General features: G+C 32.5%; 1 protein-coding gene across 1 annotated transcript in view; it reads right to left on the bottom strand.

Annotated features, from left to right (window-relative positions):
- Positions 1–1,884: 1,884 nt before the first annotated feature.
- Positions 1,885–23,795, bottom strand: part of LOC128547790 (phospholipase A2 inhibitor-like) — an 85,443-nt gene continuing 63,532 nt past the window's right edge. Inside the window, exons 3-11 of the mRNA XM_053520982.1 lie at positions 18,493–18,570; positions 17,470–17,541; positions 16,995–17,066; positions 7,516–7,587; positions 5,919–5,987; positions 5,433–5,501; positions 4,463–4,531; positions 3,440–3,514; positions 1,885–2,059 (exon numbers count right to left, since the gene is read on the bottom strand). Of these exons, the coding sequence (XP_053376957.1) occupies positions 1,885–2,059; positions 3,440–3,514; positions 4,463–4,531; positions 5,433–5,501; positions 5,919–5,987; positions 7,516–7,587; positions 16,995–17,066; positions 17,470–17,541; positions 18,493–18,570 (751 nt within the window). The remainder of the gene's footprint in view (positions 2,060–3,439; positions 3,515–4,462; positions 4,532–5,432; positions 5,502–5,918; positions 5,988–7,515; positions 7,588–16,994; positions 17,067–17,469; positions 17,542–18,492; positions 18,571–23,795) is intronic.

The raw sequence follows: 23,795 nt of genomic DNA, 5'->3' as shown, positions 1-23,795 counted from the left end.
CACCACTGTCCTTGGCCTGTAATACTGGCCATTCATGATCATCTGCAAGTAAATAACTAATGAATAGACTAATTGTAATACATACGTCATAGTTTCAATCTGACTGTGTAATAAGTAAGAACTACTGGTATTTATTACAAATATCAGTTAAATATGGTTGTTGAAAATTTCACTGTTTCATAGAACGTGACCTTGCGCGGTAAAATATGTACAGTTTTGTTGAAACCATTGAAAAACAAAGAATAAAAAGAACATTTGTTTGTTTTACATGTTAAAATGTGTTTCACTCATGAACATACATTTTAGATATTGCATATGATGTTCACTCGGTGATATATATTAATAAAATACGAACAACATTTATAGGTTGTTAGGTTTTTATCGGGAAATATGCACGAGTTCTGCAGCGGAAATATTGCGCGACTTTAGGAGCGCAATATTCTTCCGCTAATGAACGAGTTCATATTTTCCGATGCAAACATAATAACTCTTTTATTACATACGTATTTACACGTTTAAATGTAATGTAAATACTATAAATTTGTGTAGAAGCTTGAATTAGTTCGACAATACTGAACATAATAAAAGAATTAATGCAACGACATACATACGTATCCAATATGAAATTAGCGTCAGTGTATGGAAAACTATTGTGTTTCCGGTACCCTTGTAACTCAACGGTGATTAAAAATTAACATGTAATAAAAATATTCATACCATGATTGGTTTCTTTATTCTTCTTGTTCTGTTTTTCAAGAAATACATAGTAACAACCGCTACAAGTCCACCAACAACCACAATGCTTGATAATATGATTGGTACAACTGTTTCCCCTCTCATTTCTGTAATAAAACGATGAAACAACATATTTAAGACAATGTTGATTTGAACGAGTTTTATATTATTTTGTTCGAGAACATTGTTTGCATTTGCTAGGTTATAACAGTTTAGTTGTTTTCCATCTATTATTGTCAATCATCAATGGTATGAAAAAATAATACAGAAACGGGGTTTTCAGCGCCATGTTTGGTGGATTGCAGGTGGATTACAAAATGGCGGCTTGTGATGTGCGATGTAGAGATGGCGGGACACAAGATGGCGGGAAATATTCAACTGTTTCATAGTAGCGGGAAGATCCTTAACGATCAGACTGCCTAGTTTTGAAATTTAAATTTGGTGGGGGAAATCATATTGCAGAGAGTATGTTCATGGATTCATGTTTTGATGAAGAAGAAAATAGACTACCCTGGATTGATGATGAAGTATGAGCTTTTATTTTTTGCCCAGGCCAGTACCATTTAGCCTACTGTTGTCTAAAATAATTTTTGTAGTTTTAAAACTTTTTCTAAATTCCTTTGTTACGAAGATGGTGTACTCAATTCTTCAACTTAATTTGTCTTTTTGTGCAGTGTCCTCTCCTCATTCAGTCTACAATTGTCACCTGTTTTTCAGGCAAAAGATCAAAATAGCACAATGAGTTAAATGGGTCATAAGATATTGCCATTGGATAAAAAGTGATTGGAGAAATATATGGCATTGTCCTAGTTGAATTATGCCCAAAACAAACTGGGCAGATTTTCAAATGCGTTTCTGTCAAATGTCATGTCAGCAAACTTGTATGATTATTTCATACTACGTTACGAAATTGTGAGCTAGTCTAAACGACAGACTAAATGTTACCCGTTGGAAGATTGTCTTGCAATAATGTTTGGACTTCAGACAGCGGATATACTGTCTCATCTATGCAAATTCATTCATGCAAATGGGCAAAAGACCTTGATGACTGAAGTGCTGACCCTGCTGTTATGAATTTTAGCAGACTATTGTTATGAATAAACACTTTAGGGTAAATTTGAAAATTATTAGAAATAAATAAAATGTGTGCTAACCTACACTGCCTGTATCTACTTTACAATCAAAACCACTGGTATCGACCTTGTCCATGCTGATATTTTGTGGCGTTGTGCAAAACAGTTCTTCTTTAACAAATCCTTCTTTGACAATCGTTATCAGCCAGAAGATCCCACAATCGCAATGCCATGGATTATTTCCTAAATGCCTGGAGAAATGATAATTACGGACCATCTTATAAATATTTCTTTTACTTCAGGGATTATAATTATACGAGATTTGTTATTCTTAAGTGAATAAGATCACGAAAATAGGTTAGCAAATCACTTACTTTTGTAGCAAGCTACCGAAATATTGTAAATATAAGAAATAAATGCTATTTTGTGCGTTTATACGGGTATAAATAAACCACATTGGGACTTCTTGCAAATTATCCAAGAATCGATGGATATGCAAGAAGTCCCAATGTTTATACCTGCATCAACACACAAAAATAGCATTTAATTCTTAAATATTAACATTTATTATACAACTTGAATAGAAAGAAAAAGGGCACACAACATTGGTGTTAAAATGTAGGGATAACACATGTTTTTTCGTGTAGTAACATCTAAAGAATCCCGAGGGATTGGTTGGTGCCCGAGCCCGTTAGGGCGAGTGTACCAACGTATCCCGAGGGTTCTGCAACATGCGCCAACGCTATTCTAGCATAATCTAACGTTATCCACAAAAGAGCATGAACAAAATAGCGTCGTCCGGATTTTGTTTTCAGAATTGCTAGCCAAAATTTCAAAAGGAATATTCATTTTGATTTTATAATACTGAAAGAAAGCAAACAACAACTTATTTTTGTAGCAAGCTACCGTCGAAAATGTATATAATGTATACAAGCACCTTTGAACGTATATTACATATGAAAAGGACGCTCAACAAATCTGGTATAATAATAATATATAAGAAATGAATGCTATTTTTGTGCGTTTATACGTGTTTGGACCACATTAAGACTTCTTGTGAATCAACGAATCGTGCTACCACATTCGTTAACTAAAAGTAATTGAAGTCAAATTATAAATGTAAGCTATGAATATGGATTACGATATCATTCAATTCCATGGGCATGAAGTTCGTGGTTTGGGTCCATCGACTGTCCTGTATAGATATGAATTCGTGGATTTAGATTTGTCCATTCAACGAAATCTGGGAAAATCAGGTCAGACTGCTCAACAGGGAAAACGCACGTATACGGATCGCGGGTCGCTAGTTCGATACCCGGGCGGCGAGACATTTGTTCTCCATGACGATTGTGGCTAAAATCATTCGTCCACCACATCTTGGTTCATGTTGGCAGTTACTTGCGGAGAAAAGTACTGATACAGAATCCAGGAATGTTGGCTAAGTAAACTGCGCACCGTTACATAACTTTATAATACTAAAATACTGTTGAAAACAAATGACAACAACAACAACAACAACAAAAAAAAAGAAGAAAAAAGAGTAAGACCTGCATGGATATTAATGATTTCACACAACACTTCCTTTTTAGCAATGACATTAGTCTTTTTCACGGGTACTAAACGATACTCACGTATTGAAATTTCTTCTTTTCAGAACGTTTGATAATGCACCTGGTAATGTTGTCAGATTGTTGCCGCTAATATGTCTGAATATATAACAAGATTGTTAGGATTCTGTACTTTACTGACACAATTCACAATGCTTTCAACTTTGGCTGGGAAACAGAAACAAAGGGATGCTAATAAAATGAAATTATATATAAAATATGTAATTCAAAATATTGCAATGTGATTGTAATTTGTCATTTATAGTTTAGAAACGGTTAATTAGTTCTCCGAATCAGCCAATTACTGGCAAAAGGTAAGTAAATATAGACTGGAGAAATTCTCCTCTAAGAAAGATGTATTTATTTTTTTAACATATATAGCTATTTCTTATTACCTTTCTTATATAAGTCTGAAAAGTAGATCCATTGGAAGCATCGAGAACAAGGCAAACAGGGAAAACTGCAGACTCGGTTTGATTGAGCTTGTTCATGAGCAGTAATGGAAAATGCAACACTGCCCACGCCCCCTAGCACCGGCTTAAGCAATATTCAATGAGTTGAAATCAATAATTCCCAAGGACCAGAAAATATAACAACACCGACATGAAGTCGGGGCGACATTTTATATATTTGTACTGCCATTTTGACAGAAAGTAATAGACGAAAAGAATCTGAAATAAATAGAAGAAACTTTTTTATTTTCCGTACATTCACATTCTAGTTATGCTTCGTAATAAAACTTGTAACTTTCACCGCAAGACAAATAGTCAGAATTAATAATGTAAAGTCCATCCTCATTTGACGATGAACAACAATTGCTTTATACAAAGACATTTTTCTTAACGTCACCCAGAAATGTTGCTTTTCAGAGGCTGTACTGTTCATAAAAGCTCCATTCAAATTTTCACAATTCAATTAATTGGGTACATGTGCTTTCAAATACATACTATAACCATTAGCCCAGACTTGTTGCTAGTCAGAGGTTGTTTTGAATCCTATAAAATGCATATTTTGAAACTTTCACTTGGTGACAGTGAATCTACTTACAATTCTCTTAGGTAATGTAATCTTGATAACTTTTTGCTTGTAGTTCTCAAGTTGTTGTTCCTGATATCGCTGAAATAAACCAAATATATTTGGGATATTTGCAATTACGATCTAGTCTTTAGTCTGATTTAAAAATGACAAAATTGTAAAAAATGCAAAAAACAGTTCTCGCCCATAACTATTCTACAGCATATTTAGATACATAACAAATACTGGAGACAAATACATTCAAGCGTGAGAAATGTTCTTATGTTCTTATGTTTGTATTTGTTTATTTTTTTTTCAAAAGTTCGGACGATATGGGATAAAATTTCGTGCAAAAATACTATATTAGAAACAATCTACAGCGGTATTACTGTTAAAACATTTGAGCCGCGCCATGAGAAAACCAACATAGTGGGTGTGCGACCAGCATGGATCCAGACCAGCCTGCGCATCCGCGCAGTCTGGTCAGGATCCATGCTGTTCGCTTTTAAAGCCTACTGCAACTAGAGAAGCCATTACCGAACAGCATGGATCCTGACCAGACTGCGCGGATGCGCAGGCTGGTCTGGATCCATGCTGGTCGCAAACCCACTATGTTGATTTTCTCATGGCACGGCTCATTTTTTAAAACTTTGATAAAGCTCTAGTAAATTAATAAGTTGTGTGTATACAGTAGACTTCTTACAATTCTGCTCGAGGGATACCTCCGTCAGGTTTGTTAAATTGACATTTTCAACCTTCATTAGACAGTTTTGTCCCTAAATTACTATTGATAATAGTTAAATCTAAGTCCAAATATAATGCTTCTTAATTTGAGGTTTCCGTATTGGTTTTGTTAAGTCATAAATGTATAGCTGCAATCGGTTTGACAACATTTCTTAAACTTCTTATCAGAAATGTTGACCTTAAACCAAGACGCTTTTTGACATGCAAGTCCTGTAAAGTTGTTACGCTGAATAAAATTTTCTTGTGAAAAATTACTTACAGACTCGCGAGATATGGAAATTTCTCGATCTGAGATGATATCTCTGTTATTCTGTTGTTGGCAACATGCCTGCAAATATAAAAGCATGAAAACTGGTTTGGAATGACGCTTTTATAGATCCTCTTGATACCTATTGTAAAACATAAATTCGGTCCGCTGAATTAGTGCGGTAGGTAGAGTATACGCTCACAACTGAGGACATAAGAACGAGTCAATGTTTTTCATAATAATTTGATATTTGAAGATTAATTTGAACACTTTTGTTCCCCTCCTGTGATTTTTATTGGGAAATGAAAACCTAGTACTTGTAATAACTAATAGGTATGATAATATGAAATAAAATTGTTTTTAAATAATGAAAAGTATGATATAGCTCTGTGAGTCTATTAGTTATAAGATGCATATAACTTAAATATTTCTCTTTTATTTATATTTATTAGTCAAAGCGTCGTTTAAAACAGACTCTTAAACTTATACATGCTTTACCAGTATTTTATTGGTGATTTTCTAAAGGCTCTATACGGAATGTCTTGAAGATCGTTGTTGTCCATAGACCTGCAATATAATAAGTGTAAATTTTAGTTTCGTTTAGTTCTTGGTAATAATTAAAAGGCACATTCAAGCCTTGTCCAGGACATTATAAGTAAGTAGGACGAGGTTTCAAACGGTATACGAACTGTTTAAATTGCTGATAAAAGAACATTACTTTCAAGTTGACTTACATAGAACAAAGAAATAGAGGATTTATTAAATATTAAACATCCCGCAGCTTCGACAGTTATTTGAGGTACAACAAAAACGGCTTGCAGTCTCAAAGAATTATCATTATGCGAGGTGTTCACATCAACAGTATCAATTTTAAATGCGTGAGGGGCGTACACTTGTGAATTTCATGGTCTTCTTCGTTACATTATCTGATAAATACATGTCGTTCGGTTCGAAAACTCAAATGCTTTTTGCAAAAACTGGTAATAAACTTGATGGCAAAGTGATTTGAATGTTGGACATTAATCTTCAGATAGGAATATGAAAAATCGTACTGTTCAGCCTTTGAATAACGCTTCTTGTGTGTGCGGCTCTATATGGAATATTGGTTATAAAATCGGGTACTAGCACAATAAAAAGAGTGTTTCAAAACAGACGTTAGTTCACTAACGCAACGACATTTTCCAACCAAGCTTAAAGTTTCCATGATAACTAGATGCATTTAGAGTTTAGTAGATTGTTATTTAAAAATGTTAGGAGTAAAGTTACAGAAATATTTCAGTGTTCATCAGTTCATCGCCACATAGATTAACAAAAAAAAGGAACTTTAATTGAGACTGTTAAAGCTGATCGAAATGGATGAAAACCATATTTGTTGCTGATGAGGGTTTGTTCTACAAAAACAGATTAGTGGCCATAAAGCTGAATAGATGTGGACCCTCTTTAAACGGGGACAATCATTTTCATAACACCAGACGAATGGATGCCAAGGTCTTAAAGAGACGTCTGCAGAAGCGCACTGTGCAGACCCTGAAAGGACTGACTTGAATCGATCTTAAGGAAAAATTGAAGGTTCCTGATCAATTTACTGTTTATTAAAATATTGCGTTTTTGTCTAACCATTATGGAATAAGAATATCACATCGATATCGTGTTTCAATTTAATATAGATCATAGTGTAATGTTTGTTCAATGTAAGTTTACCTCTTCTTCTGTTACATTATTGTAACTAAAAATTATGAAAAAGAGAAATATTTTGTAGTGTATTCAAATCGGTTGGAACCTATTCGCTGTCAATCCCTCAAGTATAGATGCTGAATCCGCGTTATTATCAAAATACAAAACAACGACATTAGAAACGTAGAAAACTGCTTTATGTAAACAAAACTTCTTTTGTGAGAGAGAATGATTAAAAAATACCACCCTATTATAAAGTTACTATTAATGTTTCTACATGATTTATTGATTTCTGATTAAACCATATTTTATTGCTTAAATACACATGCAAGTGGAATTACAACAATACAAAAGCAAATGAGTTGGGCAACAAGTTCTATCAACATCAACAGTGACATAAAAGTTTTATGATTTTACTTACAAAACGTCAATTGTTCGTATATTCATAAAAGCATCTGGCGAGAGGGAGATCAATTCATTGCCATCAAGATAACTGAAAATGTAAATGTAAATAATATTAATTTAAAACAAACCAAAAAAAAAAATATGATTTACGCAATGAGCGCGACATTTCTATTAATTGTATCGAGACCATAAATTAATATTTAGACTTTGTAGTTGGAAAAAGACATGTCATTATGACATTACTTAACATTGTCAGAGAATAGATAAACACCTGGAAAATGGTAACAATCATGTAATAAATACGAAGGTTACTGAACGCAAACCATTGAACTGTGTCACAGAGAAGCAGCATCTGGTAATGCGTAGTTTGTCTCACGTGACCATTTTGCATTTCATCACATTGCAGAGAGGGACAATACTATAATTGTAAATAATTCAAATATCTAATACATTTTCAACGTAACAGCTTAATACCCATACTGTCATGCCATAGAAAACTTGTGTCAGACATCGTCCCTTTTGATTGGAGCAAGTCACCGTATTATCTAGTATTTGCTATATCATACGGTTCTGTCAAACGAGATAGTATTTTACTATTCTGCAGTTTTAAAATATTCATCTTGTACAGTGTATTTAGCTTTTTAGTTTGATTTAATGAAGACAGACACAATTATGCGAACTAATTATTGATTCAACCCGATGCTTCAGTCTTTAGCAAACTAATGATGCATTTGAAGCGTGTTAACAAACTAAACTCTGAATTTATTTAAAATCTTCCTTTGTGTCTGAGTGTTTTTGTATCAGTAATACATGGACACAGAAAACAATTGCGTCCAATCTGGTGAACAATACCATGTATAAATATTTGATACTGATATTTTGTATGTTCAATTACATTGTATAAGGTCAAACAACTCGAGAGTCAGGTATAATAAGTACAGATAATACATGATTTTAAACAAATTAATAGTGTTAAACATCATGCTGATTGGTTTGGTTCAAAACCATACCGATATAACGTAGGTATCAAAGTGGCATTCTTGTTTTTAATTGCACATTTCATTACCTCCTACGTACAAATTCGATCAAACCGAGTCTGTAATTATGTTGCTTGGTTGCTTTCCATCCTTCCAAGGAATATTTTCACAGGTTTTATTTATTTTTGTATGGCGGCTCTAAAAATTGTCCCCGTACTAAGACTCATTGTTGGTGTATTTTCCGATCCTTGGTATCAGGGAGTACACTCATTTTTACTATAATAGACTTCCGATTAAGCCGATACTTTGGAGCATGAGAGGTGTTGCTTATTCTATTACTTTTTTTGAAAAGACTTATTCAAACCGAGTCTGCTATTATTTTGCTTCTCCGAGGGTATTTTTTCACAGAGTATATTAATGACGAATGAAGAGTCCTAAGCGCTCATCTCAGCTTCAGAGAAACAATTTAACCATCCTCATAGTTCTCTTGAAAGCGAACACAACAGACAATAGGGTAATCTGTGATACTACATTGTGAAGCAAACAACCAGCTCAAATTAAATCTTAAAATGCGAAATTACTTTCTCATAAGTAAAATATATTTTATATTCGATTTCCAATATATTAAATCTAGCTGTTGGAAAAAAAATGAAATTATACATACAAAAACAAAACTATATCTTTAAATATTGATTTCCATTTCAAAACTGTTTCCGCTTTATCTTTTTCTAATTTACATCCTATTATATACTTCAAAGGGATGCTTTGCAAAAATTCCAGAAAAAATCTAAAATGCAAAGCAACTCTGAAAGGACGCAGCTCCCATTATGGCGAATATCTACATCTGTGTGTTAAAATGTGCACAACAACCGAGACAAGTAGAACTGACAATAAAAAAAGTACAAAAAAAAAAACAAAGAACGAACTGAACACACTAAAATAGTTTATTGCCTGTTCATTATAAATCCATTATCATCAGTTTTGACTTGACTAGTTATTATGCGCATTAGTTGAAATATCTTATTCTGAGTAGGGTAGTTGTGGGTTTGCAAAGATCTAGATATATTTTCCTTCACCCTGCGGTAGTAATTTACTATAATACAGACTCATTATTGATCGAATAGATTGAAATGTGATATAACTTTAACGTTGTTTATATTTTGCGGTCATAACTTTTTGCCCTACATAGAGTGCGCATGCGCGAAAAATACTTTCGTTGTGTAAATCCATCTATACTTGAAGAAACAATATGATACTTACAGCTCCAGTAACTTGTCCAAGCTGTTGAACGCCCTTGCTTTGATTTCAGTCAAGAAGTTATAGGACAAGTCTCTATGAAAAAGAAAGACCAAGACATGTTTAAGAATATTTCCTTGATTATTTTTCTATGGACATATATTTTACTTTTTAATTTTACAAGTATATAGGTCAGTATATTTATATCAATTAAAGCGAGTATTAAGGTTTGTCAATGTGCCTTTTTTAAGGTATGGATATGTTAAGTGCATAACCAATTTGAATTATACATTCAGATATGAGAACCAAGAACTAAGATGTCATGATAAATTGGTTTAATTATCTCAAAATGTTTACAACACTACAAAGAACATCACGTAATTGACACAAATAAACATAACTTGTTATAAAAACGTTCCCCTAATTTCAGATAAGTGAAACGTGTACCAAAGCCTGCACGTTGTTATCATATTTGACAATGGACAACGCATTTTTACTGTATGAGTATTTTAAGAAATAATTTATAGCAAAAGAGTGCTTTAACACTTTTTATGCACGATGGGTGGTGATACGTCGGGCGTAATAATTTCACGAGGGCGCAGCCCTCGTGAAATTATTTGAACGACGTATTTCAATCCAAGTGTATAAATAATGTTGAAACACGCTTGTGCTGTAAATTATTTCGATTCTAATATGCCCTTAATCTAAAACAGTAGATAAAATATAGAAGCGCTCTTTCTTAGTCGCAACAAAAGCTTTGACGTCACCGCAGTTTTTTCTTGTCAGGGCTCATTGTTTCCATACTTGAGTGTTTGATACAGTTGAACATTTAAACATGCTTAAAGGAAAAGAAACATTGCTCTATTGTTTATTCCGTTTGCTAGGATTTCTTAAAATATTTAAAGAAGTGTAATATTTTCAAAATTAGTTTAAAAATGAGACAGCTATTAACTTTTTTAATGTTTAAACAAAATGGCGAACAATTTGTTTCCATGGCACACGAAACAAAATGGCGGATCATCAATTTTCTAGATATGTATTTGAGGCATACAGACACTAAATAGAAAAATGGCGCGAAAAAAAAGTAGTCGCATAATGGCGGATACAAATAGTCCTCAGATTTTTTGCTCTGTAGAGCTATTTTCCTTATTTTCTTTGCATTTTTTCACATGACAGATCTGTGCTTGACATGTAGGTAGCATTTTCATAATGAAATAACATGACAAAAACTTTCATATGGAAACTTTCGGGAAACATAGATAATACACCACCAGTATAATTTGGGGTCTCATTTTTTAGCTAATTTTGCAGTTTGTGTGTTTGACTGAATTTGTTTTTCTTGCATCAAACATGAACCCACTTTTCGTTTGATTTTTATTTAGCACTGACAATATTCTTCAAGAAAATGTAGGTTACAGACATTTAAAATGGCTCCTGATGTGTGCTGCGGCCATTGGAAATAGGTCAATTTTATATAGAAAAAAGAAAAACAACAACTATTTAGTGTGTTATAACCTTGAATTATATTTACTTATTTCTGTAAAATTATTTCTCTTACTTTTCCAAGTATAATGAAAAAATATCATGTTTTACATCTTACACCCTCCAAAAAAGCATTAGAAATTTATATATGTTAAAGGTTATTTGTTAAATAAACAATTCAGAAGTATGTAAAAGACGTCATGAACACACTGAAATGGCTGCCTCAGATATAAGCCATTTCCTTAAATTTCAAACTGCCATATCTTTTCAGTGGTGGCCCAATTTTGATTATTATTTCAGCATTATGAAAGGCTTGAGGATGGCTTTTATATGAAATTAACTTATTGTCAGGCATTCCTTGTCCTTGAAACATGAATAAGAATTTAACAATGTATAATATATTCATAATTCATCTGTGGCTACACATCATAAAGTTGCATTTTTAGCATCTCTGTTTCATCGAAATTTACGGTTCATTTAGAAAAAAAACCGAAACTTCGCTTTCAATCGATGTTCACAACTAGTTTGTTTCCATATCAGCGAAGAGTCCGATACCGGAGAAAATTATTCAACAGTCCATTGAACGAAAAACCCGCCATTGTATCATAGGCTGTGCAGTAACAGCTACAAGAAATTCTCATAATAATGTCGATCACTAAACCTACGCAGGTCAAAAGTCCAAATATAACAGTCCTAATCTTTTATGCCTCGTGCCCTCTCTTTATAAAATCGTGTTTTTATCCTACTGCTTATCAATGCGTACTGATAACATTGTTCTGAAATCCCCAAGCTCATATAACTAGAACTTTATGAAAGGAGTGCATTTATCTGCTTAACGGCAGTATCATTATAAGGTATATATTATATATTTTAGGAAAATGTTTCTTTTGTTTAGTATTCAAAAATTAGTTAACCATGCTTCTTAAAAGCTGATATACATGTAGATAACCTAAGGTAACCCTTTAATCAGTGGGGTTACGTAAATTACGTAAGTGTTATATTTGAAATGAATGTATTTACAGCCCGGATGCCATTCTTCAACAATGTCTTACATAAACCGTTTAATTGCTCTTAATTGCTTAACATTGTTCGTCATGGAAATAGCAATTTTTCCCTAGAGGATGAAAGCGTTGTTACACAAGTTTTGAAGATTTTTATCCAACGACCACCGCCATTCAATAAATGTTTCCTTAATATATATACATTGAATTTATATTCCAAATGGCTGTAACTCCAAAATACCAACCTATCATTATGTCTGTGACATGTCTCAGAAAGAAAAACGGGTCTAACACACATACTGATTTTGCCATAGTTGTCAAACGTAACACAAATCTAAGCACCTTATGAAAGTTTTTTTATACTAGATAGATGTGTTGAGGTTAGAAGAAAATATACGCAGGAACAAACATGTGTTACCGTCTTAGATTTGAACAGTTGCAACGTTGATTTTGTATAAGTATTTAAAACATGTGAAACCACATTTTTACCCGTACATCCCTTTCATGGGTCAATTATCCATCTGACAGAGAATTTCTAAGAGGTTTCTTTGAATAACAGCAACATTTGATAATCGTCCTTATTAATTAAGAGTACAGAAAGGTGATTGAACACTTGATTCCTAAGAGACGCGGCAATTTAAAACTGTCATAACATTGTTTAATATCAATGACTGTGAATACAAGATCGGTTTTTCTTACTTTAATCAGAAGTATGTGACTTAAATGTGTTTGATTGAGGTGGCTAAATTCAAGCATATTGTCGACGGGTTGGAATGTCTGTGCGAGCAAAAAAGACGAAAAGACGAGATTTTACAATACTTTCATGCGATCACAGACTTTAATACCCTGTCAGATATAGCATAGTTATTGCTTATTCATGTTTGACTGTCGAACATTTAATACATAAATTAAAGTAAATAGTGAATTTTTCTTGAAAAATCTTGTATGTTTTAATTAACAGGAAAACATACGAACGACATGTTAATGGTTAATGCAAGTGGGGTAGTTAATTCATTTTTTTTACGTTTTATTCTTTTATAATATGACAAGAGTGAAACAGTTCAACTATTTAACTTATAAAAAGTCTCCCAGACCTTTAAGTCAAAGCAGTTGTATTTCGTTCAATACGACATTTATGTTGTGTTAGTATACTGTTTAATTTTCTAACTTGAAAATTTCGAGTTGGATGGTTTCATAATACTCCCGTTTTATCACCTTTGAGTATTGTTTAATTACCCCTATATTGTATCTGCTATTTTAATTATGCGCCAGTTTCTGTAATATGCAGGCTCAATAACCTCAGATCCTCTCCTTTATATTTGTGTTTAGTTCTGCCCACTTTTATCATTTAGGGCAAAACTTATTATTTTAATTGGAAACCATACGCTGCTTTTCACTGAATTACACAATGTGTATCATTGAATGTTTCGTGCACACCTCTGTGTGAATACATAGGCATATGGCTCTATTATTATATGTTTGTACTTGTAAGATGTGTAAAGGTTGAGTTCTGCTCAACCCGGGGCTAGAGGGTGTGGACGGTAGTTTGCATTTCCAGTATCGTCCATGGACAGGCTTAATATATCTGAACCTGTAACATTTTCATTTTAATATGATATTGGGCGACCTATAGTTTGTCAGTACATCATTCAATCCTTTATTTTATTGAGAAATAATCTCTGTTTGTTCATATTTACACAATGTCTAAGTTTTTGCAGCGTATATATAAGTAATTGCAGAACTGACGGATTTATTTCCATGTGTCATGAAAATATTGCTCTCTTTTTACTAAAAATACCACTGTACAGGAGTTATCAAAATTATTATCTCCAATAGTTTCATTAGATACAAACAATACTTTTTACAGGCAACATAAAATATAACTATGTTTTTCTTTTCTGAATATTACAAAAATGGATCTGTGGAACATGTCCGTTAGGCTTTTATCTAGATAATGCAATTTCTGTTTACAGTTATCTTGTCTCCCACCAATATCACTAAGTAATGTCTGTTCCGTTTCCGCGACTTTCTGATGCATGTTTGATAAAAGTTCGCATCAACTTCATATTCATTTATTTGATTATTTTCCTGTATCATATTATATTTTTAAATTTATTCTGAGGAATCATTTTTTTTTCATTAAAATGTAAACATTTTTTAAATATTCTGTTAACAAAATTAGAAAATACATCTGGCATGTACATGCACGAGAAGGAACGTAACGTGTGGTATTATCAGTATCCTTGTCGTATTATAACTAAAGGGAAACTAAAACAATACATGTATACCTCTTTGCGGCGTAGAGCTATATGAAATCCTATGTAATCGATATTTAGCTCCGTAAATTTTGTATAGAAGATTTTTATAATAAGCGAGGATGGTGTTATGTGAATGGTCAGACCTCCTTATTTTCAACACATTCCAACACAATTTCATTTATGGAACTGACATGGGTCTTGACAAAACAAGGTAAAATATGCAACCATAACATTCCCTCTAGTTCATTTAAGGCTACATTGGTTTTCTTGTTATTTTTTTCAAGATAATGAAACTCTTACACAAAACGTATTTGATAAACTCAGTAGAGCAGTAATTTTACCTAAGAAAGAACGTTTCTTTTCATTACCTATTGAATTTCAATTATACAATTTACAGAAGTTTGTAAATCTAAACAAACATGAATATTTATCTGTAATTGAATATTGACAAACTTCCAAGTTTATTCAGTGTTTTTTTCTCTCGTTTTCGAAGAAGAGGTATTTTTTCAACTTTCATGATGATATAAATGTACTTTATTAACTTTATTTAACACATAATATTATGTTCTAAATGTGTTTGAAGGGGTGTTTCCATTCGTCGCAATGCGGCTACCGATTTGAGCAATTTGTCTCAGGTTTCATTTAATTGACTGTTATTCCTCATTCTGAATGCTAATTGTTTGGTTCTATCTGTAAGTAAATATACAATTAACAATGAATAGGAAATTGTTATTCTAGAATTTACCAAAGGAATGTGCGGTAAGAATTTAACTATTTCTTGGACAATTGTGCTTATTCTTGTCATTCTAAATTTTCATGTTGTCATGTTGATAAAACAGGTCGAGAATACGCATACTAAATGAGAATTTTTATCAAATGTATGTTTGTTAGAAATAAATTTACCCCAGATTTAACAGTATGTGTTAGCTTTTGAAAATAGAAACAAAAAAGATCCTTGTTTATTTGAACGATACTGTGAAAGTCCTTAGCCCCCTACTGTGCTAATGAAGGCAGAAGTCCCTTGGCCCACTGCCAAGATCTATACCTTTAAGAAGATACATCTTTTATGGCTTCTGAAAAAATGTAAATTGTAAATCATCCGCGTTATTCATCTGACCTGAGTCCTTGTGACTTTTTTATTTCCAAGGCTTAAGAAAATGCTTTCTGGAAAGAAATACCGTATAAGCCCAGAAGTTCTCTTTGCAACGCAATTTATCAGTGTCTCAAACAGATACCAGAAGAAGACAGACTATTTATCTGCTTTTCGCGATTGGTTAAATAGGTTACAGAAATGTGTTTCGGTAACGGGGGAATACTTTGAAGGTTTGTAATGAAAATAATTTTGATAAAACGTAAGACTTAAGAAATTAGAACCCAATGACAGAACTTTTTGCATGACCCTCGAACGGAGCAGAAATTAAGTTAAGCTATTTGACATTTAATTTCCTAATTTAACCTCGACCTTGGGCCAAATGACCTTGATCTTGGACCAGTTGACCTGGATTGTGAGCTCTGCAGGTTGTCTTTATGATGTAAAGAATCAATGTTACTTTCATGAAAATCTTTCAGGCGGTTTAGGCAACATGGAACGGACAGGAAACTATTTGCCCATTGACTTCCAAATGTGACTTTGGCATTGGTCATAGTGACCTGGGTCATGGGTCTGTATGTAGACTTGATAAGGTGAACAATTACTGTTAGTTTCATAAAAATCTTCGCAGCGGTTAAGATGGTATGGAGCGGAAACTAATGACAAAAAGACAGACATAACAACGAACTTTAGAACGGACATGTTTGACTCCTATAGAGCATTCATATAATTTGCATCAGAGGGTTCACTAAGAAAGACAGAACAACAAGTAGAATAACGTAAGCATAAGTGGAAATGACCAGTTCCATAAACAATAAACATACTTTTTCAATACATTTTAGCTCGACTATTCGAAGAAAGGGGAGCTATCCTACTCGCCCCGGCGTCGGCGTGAGCGTGAGCGTCACACAAATGTTAAAGTTTGCGTACCACCCCAACTATTTTCAAAGTCCATTGAGATATTGCTTTCATATTTTGCATACTTGTTTACCATCATGACCCCAGTCTGTAAAAGGAGGAGGCAACTCTATCAAGCATTTTGACTAGATTATGGCCCCTTTTCGACTTAGAATAAATGTTAAAGTTTGCGTACCACCCCAAATATTTTCAAAGTCCATTGAGATATTGCTTTCATATTTTGCATACTTGTTTACCATCGTGACCCCAGTCTGTAAAAAGGAGGAGGCCACTCTATTAAGCATTTTGACTGAATTATGACCCCTTTTCGACTTAAAATATGCTTATTGTAATGTTAAAGTTTTACTCATTGCTTATATTATACTATCAAGCACTGAAAATAGTCGAGCGCGCTGTCCACTGACAGCTCTTGTTTCCTATTGTAATAATCTGTTTCATTGCTGCGGCTGTGGGCACATCTATAAAGAGATCGAGATCGACAATTTTTTTCTAAACACTCGTGGCGACAAAATCCTACAACCAAACATACTTACATTATTGTCACCTCGTTCAGACCTTGAAAGGCATTTTCTTCTAACTCTGAGATTGTGTTGTTTGCAAAATGTCTTAAAAACAGAATAAAAGGAACATATTTGGTAATATAAAGATCAAATCAGTATCATTATATTTACATGTCTAACTGTCAAAGATACTGCTTCAGTTGAAAAATACTACTAGTTTGGTGAAGACCACTTTCTATCATTTTTTGATTTTTGATTGTTATCATTTGTACACTTAATTTCTCAACCAAGTCATATTTTATTGTTCGGTATTTCTGTTTAACCGAAGTTGTAAAACAGTTATTTTCTTAAAGATATATAATTAAATAACTTGAATACATATATATTGAATTGACATAAGTTAGACAATTGCTAAATGAATACGTGAACATTTTAACATTTCTTATGTGATAGAAAATTGCGTTGTAACTTTCAATATTTGAAAGAAGAATATAAATAACTAACGTACATTGACAGCAAATGTGGAATATTTGTGAGTGCTCCATTTGGAACTTTCTTCATGTCACACTTGTTTATATCACTAGAATTAAATAAAATGATGACAGAATAATATATTCATCAAAAAAGTCCTTTTTGGGTTTGAAACCTCTCTTTGGGATGCAGAATTCGTCATGTGATGAAACCGTCCAGCTAGCTCCTAGAATGTCGGTGATTTTGACCAGGTTGCCACTCATGCCTGAAACACTGCCTATGTGATTTTAAACGCAACAAAAAGCCACAAAAATATTGTGCGTTATTATATTATGAAAGGACCAATTAAAACTCAATTTTTATCAAATATTATATATATAAACTAAGCTAAAATACATTTGGTATATCTCTTTAAACATTTTTTTTCGGCAGAAAACATAAATTGCAGATCATTAACAGAAGTAGGTTTGTCGCAAAATACAGTTTCTGTTTTACTTCACAAAAAAAAGTTTGAGAAAACAAAATAAAATTTTGTTTAGACTTACTAGCTAGTGTACTTTTTAACATGTTTCGTAATACAAAAGCTAACAAGAAGATTTCATACGTACATAACAGTTGTAGATTCTCTAACTTCTTCTGACAAAGCAGACACCAAGGATGTTAGTGTTATATTGCTATGACGAACAGACCTGAAAATGTACGGTCGCTCCAGTCTAAATCTATGCTATGTATTCTACAATCCAATGTTTAAGTCAACATACTTAAAGTTAGAAATATGGAGATTTTAATATGTACGATTTTATCAAAACATTTATAATATACCGTATTAGTACATGCTAAGGTTGTGCAACCTTGCAACCTTCAGTCACTGTCTACAGAAGATTTACAAAGTTATAACTGAAAGACGAAACAGTTTTACAGAATTTGCCATAATATCAAGTTATATTCACAATATGTTGAGAAGTGGATGTATTTGAATTAAAGTATACGTTATTGTGTGTAACAAATGTTATAATTACGTGCTTACAAAACTGAAAACTTACTCGATGATATAACTTACATTCTGAGCACAAAGGCTTCGTGTAACAAACATCTGTCCAGGTGTTTCAAATCTTGATCTGTGGCACTCTCCAAGTACCTGTAAGAGGAATGAAAAATATTAAATATATCGGTTAAATACATTACATGATGACTTTTCGCTGTCATTGACGTCTCTGACATTTGTTTGCTCATTTTTCTACTTTGTACAATTTGTTTTTATGATTACAATTTTATGATTTTTATGTTCAGAAGTCATCAGAACAAAAGTGAACTGTCCTGTCATACTTGACTTAGTATACGCATGTCATTTAAAACTTCTCATCAGTTTTTAACTTTTCGAAATATCAAGATAATCATTGAAAGAGACTAGTTGTAAGCACTTTGGCTAAAAGTACCGACATATTAATGTGCAATAGAATTTCATGGACATTTCCGATAACCTTTTCAGAAAATTTCGCTTTATTTAGATATGTTTTAAATATTGCGTACGAGTAGCGGAAACAATTTCCACACAGGAATTTTCGCTCTCGCCTGATATGGATTTCCTCGACAGCGTATAATATATCCAATATTCTGTCACCAACAAGCAGTTTCACCAAATGAACACCATATGCATTATTTTCACGAGCGGCTCATCCACAAGTGAAAATATAAATTATAGTGTTCACGAGAGAAAATAAATTTTGATTCTTACTCTAAAATATACGAATTTTCTTTTTTATGTACTTTCACAATATCTATGCAGAAAAGCTGTCAAATAGTTCTATGACGTTTCCGGAATTCTTTCAGATTTATAACGATTGAACTTACATCATGTTCCTGTAAGTTTTTTATATACATATATAGAAGATATTACATTTGTCTTTTCATATGAATTTATTAGAAGAGTTGAATAAAATAATAAAATGTGAGGCTTTCAATGTCAACGTCAAAGCTTTATTACAGTAGTCTTTTATCAAATTTAAGTTATGGCTTTATTTCACCCCCTGCGATGTCAAACATGTAATGAATAGAGGATATTTGTTTGTTTTCAGTGAAAATGAAATATATCTCTCGGAGAAGTGAGAAAATTTCAAATATTTTTATGAGCGCGTAGCGCGAGTGAAGATGTGAAAATGTTCTCACTTTGAGGTGAGATATTCTATATTCACGAAAAACAAACAAATTTTCTTTTTATTCTATGCTTAAAGAGAATTCCGATAATTTTTTTCCTTTCATAGAATTTTTTTAAATTCATATATATGATAGGAAAATGTGTGCTGAAAACAATGAACAAATAAAAATAATAGGTCACCAGGCTTGTTTTTGTGAAAAATTGCTTTGAACACACCCACTGTTGCTGAAACTGTCAGCGATTTTTGAACGTTTTCATAATTTTCTGCTTTTTTATAAATACCAACCAAAATATACATCCAGGCAGCACAATATGGTTTTTTTCTTATTACAGATTTTATCATATACTTACTTGATATCATAGTCATATTTGTAATACTCTATCCTTACAATGATGGGTACTAATGAAAAAAAAAATTGTTTCATATTTGCTTTTGTGAACTTTTTTCAATGAAAAATACCCATAGTGAAGAATATTTTTTTAAATTTTGAAAAAACTCTTTCATAGAATTTTTTCCTTTTTTTCTTGTTTATAGATAATTGTATTGTGAGCATAAAAATGGCTAAAAATGTATGGGTCACCAGGCTAAATTTTATGTTAAGACCGCTAGAATACAAACACCTGTTCGGACGGAAATGGCGCGAACCTGCCCAAATTGATTACATGTATGTCTGCTAAAAGTTTAAAAAAAGTTTTAAAAATTCTTAATTCTTTCTATAATTGCATACTAAATAATCTGAAAGGTGATATTGTCTTATCAGTACTAAGTCAAATATCTTACATTATATGAACAACACTGTCTTTATACTAAAATGCGATGTGAAAACACAACCACAAAAATAGCAAGATACCCGTCAGGCAAGATACTTGTCAATACAACATAAACCAGTATCAACATTTGATTACTGATATAACTTATCAAAAATGTTATTTCATTCAAGATTCCTCATATTTAAGATTGTCTGTAACATGTTTCAACAAAATGTTGACTTCAGTTCAGTTTTCCATAGAAAGTGTCGGCTGCGCAGAAAGATGCGCATTAAAAACTATAGGAATTCCCTTTAAGTACGTTGAGATAATATTATGCATTTTGCAACAAATTTTAATCTCAGCGCGGGAAACAGACGAGCGTGAACGAACATGTCGTCAGACATTTTGTGACGTTAGAAAGACACACACAACATAAAGTTCCATTTTATTTATTTCTTGCTGCATAACGTTATGAAATTTTCATTAAGTAAAATAATTTGAATCGAGAAATATACTTTAAAGAAAAAAAAACAGTTTACATCCAGTTTAAAGCAAATAAGTTAAAATTGATACACAATGTGTACAAGTAGATCGGCCAAGCTATCTCATTTACAGTGAGTGATATGCAGTGAATAAATATCTCACTAATAAAACACATAGAGGATATTTGTTTGTTTTGGGTCAATATGGAATTTATCTCACTGAGAAGTGAGAAAATGTGAAAACAGACATGACGTGTTGTGACATTAGAAAGACGCACACGACATAAAGTTCCATTTTGTTTTATTTCTTGCTGTATAACGTTATGAAATTCTCATTAAGTAAAATAATATTAATCGTGAAATATACTATAAAGAACATTTTAATCCAGTTTTTTAAGTAAATAATTTGAAATTTATAGCCTACACAATGTACAAGTAAATCGGCAAAGTTATAGGCCTACAGTATTTATAGGCCTACAGTATTTCATCAGTTAGCATAAAATAAAAATCTTTACGCAAGGAATCTCCGATTATTTATAATTCATATTCAAGTGTAGCTCTGTACATGTGAAAAATGAAAATGATATTTTCACTTTTTGAAACAGTAAAAATATCGTTTATTTCATTTATTAAATTTCAGTATTTCACTGAAAAGTATAAACATTTCCGGTGCCTCAATTTAAATCGGAAGTTAAACGGCTTTAGACGGTTTATATGCAGTTGTGGCTAAATGTTTTTGACTTTTAAATGTTACAAAAATGTAGAAACGTAATTCTCTTTACTGTTTATATGATTGTATTTTCAAGCGATATCAATGGAACTGTCCAATGATATTGAAAAAGTTCCGGAAGACTTGTGAAATACAGAAAATACTGCAATAGAAACGTAGAAAGTATGTGACACTGCAGTGAGAAATAAATACAATGAAAATATCAATATTTTCCCGATTTTTCATTAGAAAGTACAGAAATAAAACCTGACTATTTACATTTTATAATTTTATTGACCATTAGCTAAGACGATTCCTCCTCCAGTGTTAACATTTCTAGTATGAAACATTGAAGAAGTATATTGTTTCATGTGTTCTTTGTTTTTCCTTCATATATTAAATATTGGTTTCAGAACTTATAATTTTTACTTGAAAGGGCGAGATATAGAAATATCATAACATGTGTTTTTACATGCCAGATAACTCCATTATTTATTTCATCATCAAATTCATTCCATTGTACAGCATTTATTAGGGCTTACAAGGTATTTTCAACTATGTCTTCTGTCAAATTAAATGTCATATTAAAACATAACAAGAAATTCAGTGAGAAAACAATTGTGAAATTCCTTCTTACAAAATGTCATTTTTTTGTAAGAATACTTCAAATTGTGTAATTTCTCAACAGGCAAACATTCATTACATTGGAATTCTAATCTCTTGTGTATCAGTAAATGTCAGTTATCGCGGCGCAATTACAGCCTAAATCCGGATAATGCTAGCTTCATGTCATCTACTCGTGTCATACGCGATTCATTGTCCTACGAAATCATAAATTGTCACGAAACACTGCTAAGAGACAGCTATGAAAAATATATAGGAGATATTATATATACTAAATGTGCAAACACGCTCATCCTAACAAAGGAGTGTTCGAAAAAGGTTCGCCAAAATTTGTCACCCAACCAATCGACGTTCGAGGGCGATCATTCATTATGTATTAAACATTAAATAGAGGATATGTGTTTGTTTTGAGTGAATATGAAATATATCTCACTTCCAGGTGGGATAAATTGCATATTCAAGAAAACAAACAACAACAAATTTTCTTTTTATTTCATGCTTAATTATGTCGAGATGTGCATTTAATCTCAGCGCGGGAAACAAACGCGCGTAAACAGACATGACGTCAGACGTGTTGTGACGTTAGAAAGACGCACACAGCATAAAGTTCCATTTTATTTTAATTTTTTTTTGCTGCATAACGTAGAAATTCTCATTAAATAAAATAATTTAAATCGAGAAATATACTATTAAATACAAAGTGCGACTACAATTTTCATCCTGTTTTAAGCAAATAATTTAAAATTTATACACAATGTACAAGTAGATCGGCATTCACAGTAAGTGATATGCAGTGAGTGGTACGGATTATATCTCACTGATAAAACACAGTATTTCATCAGTTAGCATAAAATGAAACAATACATCACATCGATCTTCCATATATCTGTTTAGCTTTAAGGTTCTTAAGAAAATCCTTTGGAAGGAATCTTGACCTCATAAAGCTTGAACGAAATGACATAGCTATAAATATGGTATCTGTACGTGCTTTTCACTGTGAAATCGTTAGAAAAGCGTAGGTTGCAATTCAATTTACTTTGATATATAATTTTGATTAGATATACATGCTTTTTAAAAAAGAAAATATGTAATTCAGTCACCGTTATGGTATTGGCATCCGCATTCTCGTAAGATTCCTTCTGGGCTTTTTTTTTCTGAAAAAATAGTGTTACAAAACATTTTTTTAATTAATTAGCTTTTTAAATTGTCTTGGCGTACATTAACGCCAACGGGACTTATGTATGTTTAACGACTTCTGCAGAAAAGACTGAGTAAATGTTTACGGTTTTATGTATTCTAATACGTGCATACCGTGATTACACAATCCAGTGAGAAGCATGCGTTTTTGTTTGTTTTACAAACCATGATTTAAATACCACTTTGAAATCAAAGGCATTTAGTACCACTTTACCTCTCATTAAGAAAGGTCGGGCCATAAAACGCATATGATTAAATACACTTTTGTTTACACTTTTGTAGGCATTGTGTTTTTTTCTTGCGCTCAAACAACGTGACAGTTCATTTTAAAAGGTGCCCGTTTAGTTTCAATGGTGGAAGAAGACATGGGATACTTCAAAGGTTATAAGGTCATTAATGCATTGATACCTAAGGGATTGAAAGAACACCACATCTCTAATATTCTT

Source organism: Mercenaria mercenaria, chromosome 13 (assembly GCF_021730395.1).
Source record: "Mercenaria mercenaria strain notata chromosome 13, MADL_Memer_1, whole genome shotgun sequence".
In the NCBI taxonomy this organism is placed as follows: Eukaryota; Metazoa; Mollusca; class Bivalvia; order Venerida; family Veneridae; genus Mercenaria; species Mercenaria mercenaria.
The sequence above is the reverse complement of the archived record's forward strand: the minus strand, read 5'-3'. Positions and strand labels throughout refer to the sequence as shown.